General features: G+C 40.2%; 1 protein-coding gene across 1 annotated transcript in view; it reads right to left on the reverse strand.

Annotated features, from left to right (window-relative positions):
- Positions 1–629: 629 nt before the first annotated feature.
- The window catches only part of DNAJC8 (DnaJ heat shock protein family (Hsp40) member C8), a 32,380-nt gene continuing 17,842 nt past the window's right edge, over positions 630–15,167 (reverse strand). The window contains exons 4-9 of the mRNA XM_049878453.1: positions 11,040–11,106; positions 10,349–10,443; positions 8,655–8,726; positions 4,074–4,165; positions 3,096–3,171; positions 630–1,867 (exon numbers count right to left, since the gene is read on the reverse strand). Of these exons, the coding sequence (XP_049734410.1) occupies positions 1,745–1,867; positions 3,096–3,171; positions 4,074–4,165; positions 8,655–8,726; positions 10,349–10,443; positions 11,040–11,106 (525 nt within the window). The 3' untranslated portion in view covers positions 630–1,744. The remainder of the gene's footprint in view (positions 1,868–3,095; positions 3,172–4,073; positions 4,166–8,654; positions 8,727–10,348; positions 10,444–11,039; positions 11,107–15,167) is intronic.

Raw genomic sequence — 15,167 nt, forward strand, 5'->3', positions numbered from 1 at the left:
AAAAGAACTAGGTGGTACCTCGCTGCCACCACCAACCGCTCTGACAGAGATCACAATAGAGGGTCTCAGACAGAAAGGAAAAATATAGAACAAAATTCAAATTCACAAAAAAAGACCAGACTTACTGGTCTGACAGAGGCTGGTGGAACCCCCGAGACTAGGGTCCCCAGACGCCCTAACTCAAAACTGAAGCTACTCCCGAAGTTCACCTTTTAGCCAAAGATTAGATTGGCCTATAAAACAAACAATAACATATATGAGGAACATGCTTCTTAGATCAATCAAGTTTATGGAAACAAATGGGCAACACCTGCCCAAAAGCAAAGACGAGAAGAAAGGACAGGAAAACTGGACAAATGGAAACAGGTAACCTGGAGCGGAAAAGGGGAGAGTGCTGACACATTGCAGGGATTGCAACCAATGTCATGAAACAAACTGTGTATGTTTTTGAATGAGAAACTAATTTACTCTCTAAACTTTCACCTAAAGCACAATTTTAAAAAAAAAGCCTATAAGACAACCAAATTTTTGTCCCCTCCCATAGAGAAGCAAATCAAAGTTGAAGTATTTCTTGGTACTACAAGATAGACACTGCAAAAACCAAATGTCTGCTTTCAAGTCACCTGGTTCCTCGTATCTTCATATTTTTGTTGTCATCTATTTCTCACCTTATGCTCCTCTCAAGGGTTTATCTTGTCCCTCAAACAAAGCAGGCCATTTGAGCATATACTGTGAGCTGGGCACTTTACATACATTATTTCATTTAATCCTCACAATGATCACTAACCTCACTTGACACAGAAATAATAGTATATTAGCAACAGCCACTGGGCACTATACCTTATACGCACCATCGCTAATCCTCCCTAAAGGATGTCATCCGAATTTACATTCCAGTTTTGCAGATGAAAAAACTAAGGCTTAGCTAATATGTGGTAGTGAGGCAGGTCTGCCCACACCCCAAAGCATTCTGGGGTTGGGCCAAGTGAGACAAGAGACCCACCCTTGGAATAAAGCCTGAGGAAGAGTACATCAATGGTTTGGGTGTAAAAATTTATTACACATACAGAATTTTACTACTAACGAATACAGACAGGCTAGGACATGACAGTACTGGAGAGAGTCAGCTAGCTCTTTGGAAAGTGAGTAGGTTTGGGTGGCTTGGAGCCTCATGCCAAGTTGACTGGGCAGTCAGATGAGAAGGGCACATGCCAAACACTATGGGGCAGCAGGGCACTGAGTGACTGCTCTGCCTGCCCGCACTGCCTTCCCTGTCCAATTTGGGGCTTCAAAGGATGCCACACCCAGAAACAAGCTACTGAAGGAAAAGAGCTTCCTAAAATGGTCTAGGCTTGTCTCGGAAGTCACCGCAACACCATTTTAAGCAACATGTTTAATTGGATGATTTCCATAAACTATACACGGAGTTTCTAACCATCACAATTCAGTGAAGTACAAAACATTAAGTTACAGCCTGTGGGAACAGAAGGAGCACCAATGGTGGCACCTTCCAATCCTGGTTGCTCTGGGGGTAGGGAGTGGGGAAGGTCTTTTTTTAAAACCGAGCTCCTCATTTCAATGTACAAAAGAATTACTCTGATTGATATTAAATTGTACTGAAACAAAATGGACTAAAAAGCAAATACTACTCTATGTTCAGGTAGGGGTGGAAGGAAAGAATGAGTCCTTCAAAGCAGGAGAGGAGGCAGTTGGAGGAAGGTTCTGTGGCTGTGACCTCAGGTGGTCACTCACGCTGCTCCATTTTTACTTTTGGTGGTCTCAGGAAGGTTCGATTTTTCTTCTCTTTCTTCCCCTTTGTATTTGCTTGGAAATTTCGCCAACTATCCACACGACCATCTCGACTTTCCTAAGCACAAAGGGAATTTGAAGTGAGGAAGCTAGTTAATAAGAGGAAGGGCCTGCTCTGCCATCCCACCTACCCTCCTGCAGACCAGCACCGTCCTCTGGAACGGTCCAAGAGCAGAACCAACCAAAAACCAAACTGTTGCCGTCAAGTCCATTTTGACCGATAGCAACACTGTAGGACACAGAACTGCCCCACAGGGTTTCCAAGGAGCAGTTGGTGGGCTCCAACTAACAACCTTTTAATTAGCAGCTGAACTGTTAACCAGTGTGCCACCAGAGCTCCAAGGGAAGAACACAGCAGAACTTTCTCCCACTTCTACAGACCCAGGGAAGTGTCACATCACCCCTAGAAGGCAGGATGAGCTCCAGGTTGGAAGAAGAGGGGGGTAAATAAGTAATATTCACCGTAACAATCAGATCACCATTCTGGGGAGACCTCTGGACTAGATGTTTAGCATGCTATTTCTAATCCTCACAAAGACCTGACTAAGGTGTATCCTGCCACCCACATTTCACAAATGATGACACTGAGGCTCAGAGAGGTTAAATTGTCTTCTCAAGGCCATACCACTAAGCACCAGTACAGGCACTTTCCACTACACTTTCCTCCCATCCCGTAAAACCTGGATGGATGCCTAGCCAGCTGTGCTAGGAGTTTCACTACCATCTTCTTCCTCATCAAGGGGTCTGCTCATTGTCTCTTTTTACATATGAAGTGGGATAGAAACAAAGTCATCAACTCTGGTTAGTCAACCACTACCCTGAGTCCTAAAATCTACAGAAGATAAATGCTGCTAGAAGTCAGGGTATCAGCAGAGCACCTGAAGGAATAACCAGGGTCTTAAAGAGGAGTCAAGTTCAAAAGCTGTAAGTCTTTCTGTGAGGTGAACACTGGGATCACAAGAACCTCAGTTTCTACTACCTGGCCTCTAAGGAGGGCCCTACTCTACATTTACTCCTAATGTACAGATCATTTTCCTTGGGCCCAGGTGGCAGCTCTGCCTACCACAATCTCTAAAAAACCATTCAAAGATCCTCAGTGCCCTTGCCCAAGGCCACAGAGCTTGAGGGTAGCTGATCCAGGACCCAGACTCATTCTCCAAATTTTCCACTCTTCCCCACATATCTCATTTCCCTGTCTGTGGAGATGCCTCCAAGGACTAAGTTTTTCTGCTGGGATGTTTTTTTTAATTCTGGAATAAGAACCCCTGGCCACCTTGAAAACTTACCTCAAAGTTTTTCTGCCATTCCCTTTCTCGCTTGGCTTTTTCTTGAGCTTCAATCTCTTCTTCCCTTTGCCGCTTCCTAGGAGGAAAACCAGACCATAATCTATTTACGATATTTACAGGCTGTGTTAGCCATACAAGTTAAGGATCTTCCTACAGAAGCAAGCAAATAAAGTAATAGACTCCTTATAGGATGCTATACACATGGCTGTCTGGAAAGAGCTCAAAGCACTTTCATGAGTATCTTGTTCTAAAACATGCAGATGAAACTGTGGACAGGGGTCTGAGGCCGGATATAAATATGTTATACAGATAGATAGATATAGTAATCAAAGCCCAGCCAACAATACCTGAGCTTTTGGGCTCAGTGAGTGACAAAGCTATGTCAAAAACCCCAGGCCACCTTACTTCAGTTATCAAGCAGAATGACCATTACAATGGCAGAGGTTCTTACTCAAGAAGTTCTCTGGCCAAAACCCTTTCCAAGACAAGGACATTTCACACAATAACCTCAACTAGCAAAATTTAGTTATTACCAAACACCAATTAACAATACAAAATACATAAGCCAAATTAACAAGATTTCTGATGAGAAAGGGTATCACACTTTAGAATAACCAACATTTTTTAAGTAACTATAGTGTATAATATTACCTACTCACTATAGCAGCCATTAGTCACACAAAAGATTCTGGCCTCAATACCAACGGCCTTAATAACTCTGCCTATTTTATTCTAGGAAATCAAGAGGAAAACATACAGCATTCTTAATTATAAACTTCCTAAGGAAAGGTCTAGTCAATATTTCCCAAAAGTTAAAGCAATAATTTCTTACCTTGGTAATTCAAAAGCCTGACTGTTTCAGGTAACAATTTTAGATGGTTTTCTTGATTGATGCACTATACCTCTTTCATTAGGAAAATCCCCTGGAGACCAATCTAGGTGTTTAGATAAGGTTTACATGAATATACTGATACGTACCTTTCATGCATCTCTTTGGCTTCTCTTTCTTTCCTTTTAATTTCCAGCTCAGCGAAGAGTTTCATGGTCTGTTTGTATACTGCTTGTTTGAACTACAAGAAAATGAAGAACAAAAGAAAAGTAAAAATTTTACCAGCAACTTGAATCAAGTACTTTTAAATACAGCCAGAGTCAAAAGCAGATTAGAACCCAGCAAAGAACAAAGATTCTTCAGAAAGACCCACTTTATGAGTTGACTTTCTCTCGGGAGATAAATAACACATCCATCTATGAGATCTTTCTACTTTTACCATGCAGATAATACACAGAATTTTGTTCTGACAAAAAGCATCCAATAAGAAAGAAGTTCTATATCCTTATTACCACCTGAGTTTTAGAAGGTCCTTTCCTCAAAAGAGCTTTTAAAAAATAAATTTCATTGGTTCTTTTTACTCAGCTAGGTACTAGAGATACAAAGTTGCTATCAAACAAGTCCAGTCTTGGGAGTCTACTAACTGTGTGGACCTACCACTTGCTCCCCTCCCGCCATTATCAGTTCTCCCTTATTTTAAGGCACATGGACACCCACCATAAAGCCTATTTTTCTCACGTTTTCTGGTAGTTAGGTGTGGCCATGTAACTTAAGTTTTAGCCAATGGAACGTAAGTAAAAATGATGTATACAACTTTCTGGAATGTTCTCAGAGGGAGCTGGTTTATCCCTTCTACCCTCCTTCCTCTAATCTGCAGTTTGGCACATGGTGAGGTGATAAGATATCCTGGACTACAAGGATGGAGGCAACATCCTCTTGGCAGAGCCACAGAAAAGAGGAGACTGAGTCTTTGGATGAGACATGGTACGGCACCACCATATCAGCCCAGGGCCACCTTCTCAAAGACTGTTATACGGGACAGAAAACAAATGTCTGATTCAAACCACCACCATTTTGGATCTCAGTTTTATGAAGCTGAACTTATACTCTAACTGATAGAAACAGATAATAAAACATTAGGTTGAAAAGAGAAAGGCAAAGAGCCTTTTAAAAATTATGTAATAGTCTTAGAAAGGTAGGAACAGAGGTAATTATTAAGAATTTATTTGGATTACAGAAAAAGTAAAGAAGTAAACATAAGTGACCCAACCCCAACACACAAAGTTAATAAAACCACAGCCCCCTCCCCCATCAGTTTTAACCATTTACTAAGAAGAGATCTTAAGAACGGAGCTTATGTTCTTACCCCAGCTTTAAAACTTTTCCCCCTCAAATATAAAGTACAAACAAATGCAGAAAATAATCCACCATGCAGATATAACTGGGCCTGTCTCCTAAAATCAGGGACACTGGAGTAAAGAGTGATGTATGGAGAAAAGGGAAATAAAGGAGTCTCAAAGGTTCTGTCACTGGCAATACTCAATATGGGTGAAGTCTGCACAACGTTACCAAGGCAAATGAAGACACTAAGAAGTACACAAGAGTAAGGGAGAGTTTTGGTAAATGCTATAACATATACAATTTTGCAACAACAGTAATAACAACCAAAAAATATGAGTGTGGTTACACAGGCAGGTATGTATACACGGATGCACGTATATATACATATGTATATACGTGGACAGGAAGGCATATCTGAGTACATGCACGCGCATGTATAGGTCTATCTGTAGGCATGTGTATATGTATATGCATGTTTGAGTGTACTGCATATATATTCATATATATGATAAAGCACATAGGGAGCACAGTTATGGAGTCTTCCTAGACATATCAAAACACTTCACGGGACTGGTTTACAGGATTAAAAGGCTGAGGACCATAGTCTCATGGGACGATTCAGCCAACTGGCATAACATAGTTCATAAAGACAATGTTCTACAACCTAGTTTGGTGAGTAGCATTTGGGGTCTTAAAAGCTTCCAAGCAGCCATCTAAGATGTAACTGTTGGTCACTACTCAGCTGAAGCAAAAGAGAAAGGACACCAAAGACTCAAAGAAGATGGCTACCACCAATGACTGCCCTGACAGGGAACACAATGGAGAGCCCCTGATGGAGCAGGAAAAAAGTGGGTTGCAGAACTCAAATTCTGGTAAAAAGACCAGACTCAATGGTCTGACTGAGACTGCAGGGACCCCAGAGAACATGGCCCCCAGACTCTCTGTTAGCTCATAACTAAAACCATTCCCTAAGCCAACTCTTCAAAGATTAGACTGGACTGTAAGACATAAAATGATACTGGTAAAGAGTGTGCCTCTTAGCTCAAGTAGACACATAAGACTATGTGGGCAGCTCCTGTCGGGAGGCAAGATGAGAGGCAGAAGGGTACAGGAGCTGGATGAACAGACACAGGAAATATAGGGTGGAGAGGAGGAATGTGCTGTCACATTGTGGGGAGAGCAACTAAGGGCACATACAATGTATGTATAAGTTTTTGTATGAGAAACTGACTTGAACTGTAAACTTTCAATTAAAGCACAATTAAAAAAAAAAGAAAAAAGACATAAAGAAGAAACTAGTCCACAGGACTAACAGCCCACCTGAACCATGGCCTCTTCTAGCCTGAGACCAGAAGAACTAGATAGTGCCCAGCTACCACTACTAACCATTCTGACCAGGGGCACAATAGAAGGTCCCAGATAGAATGGGAGAAAAATATAGAACAAAATTCAAATTCCTAAAAAGGCCAGACTTACTGGACCAACAGAGGCTAGAGCAACCCCCAAGACTATTGCTCTAAGATACCCTCTGAACTTGGAACTGAAGACACTCCCAGAGGTCACCTTTCAGCCAAATAACAGACTGGCTTATAAACCAAACAATATCACCCATGAGTAACATGCTCCCTTAAACAATCAATTATATGAGACTAAACGGTCAACATTTACCCAAAAGCAGAGATGAGAAGGCAAGGATGGAAAGGGAAGCTAGATCAATGGAAACAAAACAAACAGAATGGAAATAATGAGAATGCTAACACATTGTGAAAATTGTAACCAATGTCACGAAACAATACCTATAAAAATTGTTAAATGGGAACCTAATTTGCTGTGTAAACTTTCACTAAAACACAAACACACACATACACACACAAAACGTTTCTGTCACTTCTCTTCAATGCAGTTCCCTTTCAGGCACTGCTCAGTGAAAGCAATGCTGACAAACCCCAGTCCCTAATAAGGACAAACACCAAAGGGGTGAAGGTATCTGTAAAGAATATTTGACTATCTCTACAAGCTTCAGGCTCTCCTGAATGCATGGTTACAAGAGATCTTTAATCTTTATGCTTTTTCAAAATTTTTTATCATTAACATGTGTTCCTGTATAATCAGGAAAAAAAAAAAAAAAAGACAGCCAAAAAAAGTAGGATAATTATCAACTTGGGAGAACCAAGGAGTATTTGTGAGAGTCTTCAGAAAAGACTAAAGAGGGCAATTAAATGGAAGGGAAATAGGACTGAGGAAATACTAAAACATTATAACAGAGTAAATCTCAAAAGAAGTGGCTAGGGAGGAAGACCCAAGCATTTTCAAACAGTGTGACCACATAAAAGATGGGACCACTCAGTGTTCACAAAATCACTGAACCAAGAAGTTGCAAGAAGGAAGTTTCCCTAGAAGACAGCCTGTCCTGTATAAATCCTAAAAAACAGGATAAGTACCTGGGATAAGTTACATATGATCTAGACTGTGACATGGTTAAGATGACTTTAAATTTTTCAGGTGAGGCAATTAAATATTTATATTTAAGTAGAGGAAACCTGGTGGTGTAGTGGTTAAGTACTATGGCTGCTAACTAAGAGCTCGGCAGTTCGAATCCACCAGGTGCTCCTTGGAAACTCTATGGGGCAGTTCTACTCTGTCCTATAGGGTCGCTAGGAGTCAGAATCAACTCAATGGCAGTGGGTTTGGTTTTTGGGTATTTAAGTAGAATCTCACTTAACCAATCTCCATAAATAACTCACTAGATTAACCAATCCTCTCCCCTTCTCTGGAAAACATTAACTGGAGCACAAAGAATGTTGTGGCTAATTGACAGCTGTCTGTTTACCAAGAGTCAGTTGTGGTTGTTCCCAAAGCTGTTTATGCCATTTCTAATTATTATTGTAGTTTGTAATTTAAATATCACAGAAACTAATAAATGTGGTTACAAAAACTTGTTTATTTGAAAACTAAGTTGAATGCTTTTGCAAGATTCAAGAAACATGAGCCCCTAAAAATTGTTGGATTAGGTACAAGCGAAATACCTGGAAAAGACTGGAAAAAGAAACATAACTATCTATAATTTTGTCCTTAGTCTGCTTTACAAGCACCTAAATTTTCAATATACTTGAAAAGAAATTAAAAATAGAAATTATAGATAACGCTTTGTATGTGTGATTTACAGAATAAAATCAACAGGGAACTCCCATCAGTAGACCTGCACTCAAAGAAAAGGCCACAGCCTACATCAAAAAAAGGATAAATAATTATACATTAAAAAATGTTTTATATTAAAATAAAATGTTGGAGGCACATACCTATCATGCCTTAGGCGTCTCTCTGTTTAACCCACCCATCAGGAAACTCAATCACACCAGATCAGGGGGCTTTTCTCATATTGAACTCACCAGCTCAGGGTCATCCTCCTCCACATTTGTAGATTTCCCTTCCTTCTTTAATTGCTTTTTTCGCTCTTTCACCTAAAAAAAAATTTTTTTCATCAAAACATCAGCACCCACACTTTGAGAATATACATCCAGCTCTACACATACAATATATACACTTCTCTGAAGACATATTAGACATTTAACAAAAAGTTGACATTAAAAAAAAAACATGAGCCCCTCATCTCCCACCCTAAAAACACCAATGTAATCAAGAAAAACTAGGAACCATGGGTCCTTTCTCTAACCTCATCTAAAAGCCAATCTACCAAGAAGGTGAAAGGAGATCAGCTAGGGTTTATCCCCAACTCCTCAGATCCTATGCCAGATCCAAAGAGCCTTTGGTACACTGAATGCATTAACCATTTACCTTCTGCAACTTGGGGTTATGAGTTTATAGCAAAGTCAATATATTCTGTCAAGTTTTAGAAGAAGCTACAGAAAATCTGTGGCATTAAGTTTAAGTTGTATTTTTTTGTTTGCTTTTAGCATTTCTACAACTGTATTCTTGACAATTTTAACTGTGAAACCCCCTTAAACTAATAATTTTCGTATCACATTACTAATGTTTCTACCACTTTGGCCACCACTGAGATTGAAAAAAAAAAAGATTAAATATACCCATTCACACAAGAATGACACTACTCCATTAAAGAGCCATTCATTCTATCACACCAGCAAAAAGCCAACAGGTGCCTTCCAACCTCAGAAAGGCCCTACTGCCACCTTGTGGTCAGGATGTCTAAAGATGGCTCTGTTACAGGCAAAATACAAAAGGGTATTTCTACCACAATGATCTGAAGAGAAACTGTCAGGACTTTTCTGATTTCTATGGGAAATGAACCTACAGGTGCCATCATTTCCAACGCACAACCAGCAAGACATTATTGTGGCCCTTGTCTCCTCTTTTTTACCCATTTTCCTCATCTAAACTAGACTCATCATTATTGGTTATAAAACTGTTTCAGATTCTAATGCTCTTCAAAGGTCACATCCATACTCACTTCCAACAGGTTTATTTATAGCATTGACTCTGAAATAGCTCTTACGAATGGCCTCAAGATTCTCGCCCCAATAAGTTAAAAATTAAAGGCCTTTCTTACCTCCAGCAAGCCACCTTAACATTTCCCATCACACAGGAGACTTAGGTAATGCCTCCAAGAGCAAAAAGTAGTATCAGGTAACTGAATTTCTTTTGCAATTTCTAATGTCCTTCCCAGCCCTGATAATTAACATTTTTTTAAATATTACTCATATCCCCTTGCCAGCCTTCCTCAAGCCCATATTCCAACCACTTCATGGGGACAAGGATAAAAATCAAGGGTCAAATGGCACTGTGCTGCTCCACTCTTCCACTCTCAGAATAGGGTAACACGGCAACATGTAACAAGAGGGCAAGAAAAGCCCTCTCTCCAAATCACAGGGCCCGGAGGGAAAGAAGTGGGAGCAATGTCCTACCCGTTCCTCTCCCTGAGCTCTCAGAGTGAATTATGCTGTAGGCATACACTAATCTTGACCACCATAGCAAAGTGGTGGAGACCACGTAAGTGGCCACCAGTTAAGCCAGTAGGCACTGCTATGCTAACATTTACCCTCCTACAAGTTGCCCAAAAATTGCTGGTACGTCCTGTAAACACAGCAGCACTATAAATACTTACAGTGTGTTCCACGTATTCTTTTCCTGCCTGAATTACATCCAGGGCCCTCTTCTTTTGTTCCTGATCCAGTAGCAACTTGTAAGCTTTGTCCACAGCTAATGCAAAACATTGAAATTAACTGTTTCTGCAAATACCCTCTGAAAGTCTGAACTATACTCAAAAAAACCCAAAACCAAACCCACTGCTGTTGAGTCGATTCCGACTCACAGCAACCCTAAAGGACAGAGTAGAACTGAACTATACTCAGATAGTGCAAATGGGCTTGAGCCGTCTAAAAGCATTCCCTACTTGGTTATTTACTGTTGTTTAACGAATTTAAAAACATACGACTATAGCAATGAATTCCTTAAGAGCCTTGGAGAAAATTAAATCTACACACAAGACTAAATATACCACCCCTGGATTTAACTCAGTGATAAAATATTTCCAGTATGTTTTATGTTAAAAAGAAAAAAACGATCCAATGCAATAACAGTCTTTGTTGACATACAGAAGTTTTACAGAGCAAAGTTAACATCTACTTCTTAAACAACAACATTCTGCTTTGGAATGACAACTGTTCTACTGAAAACCACAGCTTCTTTATGTCCAGAAGTCAAAACTAGAACATTCCTTTCTTGATCCAGCCAAGGGACAGTCAGCCTCTAGCATGAAGAACACATTACTCAGAAGCAGGTAAATGTACAAATACCTTCAAAAGCCTTTTGTGCTCTGTCAGCATCATCTTGATTTTTATCAGGATGCACCAATATCGATAACTACAATAAGAAAGAAGTTAGGTTTGTCAGTAAGAGGAACATTTAGTAACACTTGACTTACACTGTGTCTATTTACGACCAAGTACTCTGGGCAAAAAAGACTGTCTTAACTAGAAGAATTTTTTTAAAAAATTAGTAAATCTTATGCACAAAAATACTGGATTTTAACAAAATTCAAGCTCCAAAAGGTAAATGTAAAATTGGACAACACTGAGGGTTTCAATCACAAAGCTAAGAACAAACAGAAGCCTAACATTAAGAAGATGTTCTGACAATTTGGCGGAGGAAGGGTTGAGAAGCACTGCTTTCCTACTGGTCTTTATTCTAAGCACTAAAGGGTATAAAGCAGGTGTGAGACATCATTTCTTTCCTAGAAGAACTTCTAAAATAAAGCAGTGGTTCTGGCTGTTCTCCAACCCCGTAAAGCTTTTCAAAAACACAGAGGTCACGCAATGATAAAGAGGAATGATGAATCCACAGAACATCTAACAACGTGGACGAACCTGAAGGATATTATGTTGAGTGAAATAAGTCAATCACAAAAGGACAAATATTGTAGAAGACCACTATTATAAAAAGTCAAGAAAAGGTTGAGACCCAGAAAGAAACAATCTTTGATGATTATCAGGGAGGGGAAGGCTGGGAAGGGAAAATCACTGACTAGATGGTAAACAAGTGTTAACTCTGGTGAAGATAAAGGCAATACACCATATGGGGGAAGTCAGCATAACTTGACCAAGAAAGACACTTAGAGGAAGAGGAGGAGGAAAAAAAAAAAAAAAAAAGCAATCACAGTAAATACTATATAACACAACAACAGTAAAAAAAAAAAAAAAAAAACAATAACTTAGAATCAGATACATAGGCAGATACATATGCTGAACAGGGGACGCAGGGCATATGGGGTATACCCATATACATACACGGGTTAGACTGTGGATGTTTTCACATACATATTTGTATGTACAGCATGTATATTCATATATATGTAAGAACACACAGGGGGCGCAGTCATAGAAACTTCCTAGACACATCCAAACGCCTTGAGGGACTGAGTTACTGAGGCTGAGGATTGGGAACCATGGTCTCAGGGGGTATCTAGGTCAGTTGGCATAACACGGTTCAAAAACAAAATTTTCTACATCCTACTTTGATGAGTAGTGCCTGGTGTCCTAAAGCTTGCAAGTGGCCATCTAAGATACATCTATTGGTCTCATTCCATTCGGAGCAAAGGAGAATGAAGAAAACCAAAGACACAGGAAAATATTAGTCTGAAGGACTAACAGGTCACAAGAACCATCACCTCCACCAGTCTGAGCCAGAAGATTTAGATTGTGCCCGGCTACCACCACCAATCGCTATGACTGGGATCACAATAGAGGGTCCTGGACAGAGCAGGAGAAAAATGTAGAACAAAATTCATTTCACAAAAAAGACCAGACTTACTGGTCTGACAGAGACTAGAAGAACCCCTGAGACCAGGGCCCCCAGACACTGTTTTAACTCAGAACTGAAGCCACTCCCCAAGTACACCTTTCAGCCAAGGATTAACCAGTTGCCTTTGAGTTGATTCTTACTCATAGCAACCCAAAGATTAGGCAGGCCTATAAAACAAACAGTTAACACATGTGAGGAATGTGCTTCGTAGATCAATCAAGTGTATGAGACCAAATGGGCAACACCTGTCCAAAAGCAAAGGTGAAAAGGGACAGGAAAACTGGAACAGAGAACCCAGGGTGGAAAAGGGGAGAGTGCTGACACCTTGTGGGGATTGCATCCAACATCAAGAAACAATTTGTGTACATATTTCTGAATGAGAACCTCATCTGCTCTGTAAATTTTCACCTAAAGCACAATAAAAAAACACAGGTCCACTTTCCACCCTTTGACCAACTGAATCAGCCTCTGGCATCTGTACTTTTTAAAACTCTACTAGACTGGGTATCGGATGATAGTAAGAGATTACTGTTAATTTTTGTTAGGTGATAGAAATCAGTATGCAAGAAAACATCTTTTGAGGGGATACATGCTAAAGCATTGTTGGTGTTTTGGGCCACTGAGTCTATTCCAACTCACAGTGACCCTATAGGACAGAACAGAACTGCCACATAGGGTTTCCTAGGCTGTAATTTTTATTTTTTATTGTTGCTTTAAGTGCAAGTTTACAATTCAAGTCAGTTTCTCATACAAAAACTTAAACACACATTCTTATGTGACCCTACTTGCTCCACCTATAATGTGACAGCACACTCAACCTCTCTACTCTGTATTTCCCATGTCCATTCAACCAGCTCCTGTCCCCCTCTGCCTTCTCATCTCGCCTCTGGACAGCAGCCGCCCGCTGAGTCTCATGTGTCTACTTGAGCTAAGAAGCACACTCCTCACAAGTATCATTTTATGTCTTATAATCCAGTCTAATCTTGGTCTGAAGAGTTGGCTTCAAGGATGGTTTTAGTTCTAGGCTAACAGGGAGTCCAGGGACCATTCCTCTGCAGTCCCTCCAGTCTCAGTCAAACCATTAAGTCTGGTTTGTTTACTAGAATTTGAGTTCTGCACCCCACTTTTCTCCTGTTCCATTAGGGACTCTCTACTGCGTTCCCTGTCAGGGTGGTCATTGGTGGTAGCTGGACACCATCTAGTTCTTTTGGTCTCAGGCTAATAGAGTCTCTGGTTTATGTGGTCCTTTATGTCTGTTGGACTCATATTTTCTTTGTGTCTTTGGTGTTCTTCACTCTTCTTTGCTCCAGGTGGGTTGGGACCAATTGATGCATCTTAGATGGCTGCTTGCTAGCTTTTAAAACCCCAGACACCACTCACCAAAAGTGGGATGCAGAACATTTTTTCAATACGCTTTCTTATGCTAACTGACATAGATGTCCCCTGAAACCATGGCCCTGACTCCCACCCCTGCTACTCTGTCCCTCAAAGTGTCTGGTTGTATTCAGGAAGCTTCTTAGCTTTTGGTTTAGTCCAGTTGTGCTGACTTTCCCTGTATTCTGCGCTGTCTTTCTCTTCACCTAAAATTATTCTTGTCTACTATCTAGCTAGTGAATACCTCTCTCCCTTCCTCCCCACCCTCGTAACCATCAAAGAATGTTTTCTTCTGTGTTTAAACCTTTTCTTGAGTTCTTGTAACAGTGGTCTCATACAATATTTTACCTTTTGCAACTGACTAATTTCATTCAGCATAATGCCTTCCAGATTCATCCATGTTACGTTTCACGGATTCATCGTTCTTTATTGTTGCGTAGTATTCCACTGTGTGAATATACCATAATTTATCCTTTCACCCGTCAATGGGCACCTAGGTTGTTTCCATCTTTATGCTATTGTGAACACTGCTGCAATGAACATGGCTGTGCATTTATCTATTCATGTGTGGGCTCTTATTTCTCTAGGATATATTCCAATGAGTGCGACTGCTGAATCCTACGGTACTTCTATTTCTAGCTTTTTAAGGAAGCGCCAAATTGATTTCCAAAGTAGTTGTACCATTTTACATTCCCACCAGCAGTGTATAAGTGTTCCCATTCTCTCCACAACCTCTCCAACATTTACTATTTTGTGTTTTTTGGATTAATGGTGGCCTTGTTGAGGTGAGATGGTATCTCATTTTAGTTTTGATTTGTTATTCTCTAAGGGCTAATGATCATGAGCATTTCCTCACGTATCTTTTAGCAGCCTGAATGTCTTCTCTGGTGAAGTGCCTGTTCATATCCTTTACCCATTTTTTTAATTGGGTTGTCTTTTTGTTGTTGGAGTTTTGCAGTATCTTGTAGATTTAGAGATTAGATGTTGATCGGATCTGTCATAGTCAAAATTTTTTTTCCCATCTACAGGTTGTCTTTTTATTCTTTTGGTGAAGTCTTTTTTTTTAATTGTACTTTAGATGAAGGTTTACAGGGCAAACTAGCTTCTTATTAAACAATTAATACACATATCGTTTTGTGACACTGGTTGCCAACCCCATAACATGTCAACACTCTTCCCTTCTGGACCTTGGGTTCCCCATTACCTGCTTTCCTGTCCCCTTCTGCCTTCTTGTCCTTGTCCCTGAGCTG

Source organism: Elephas maximus, chromosome 3, assembly GCF_024166365.1.
Source record: "Elephas maximus indicus isolate mEleMax1 chromosome 3, mEleMax1 primary haplotype, whole genome shotgun sequence".
Taxonomy (NCBI): domain Eukaryota; kingdom Metazoa; phylum Chordata; class Mammalia; order Proboscidea; family Elephantidae; genus Elephas; species Elephas maximus.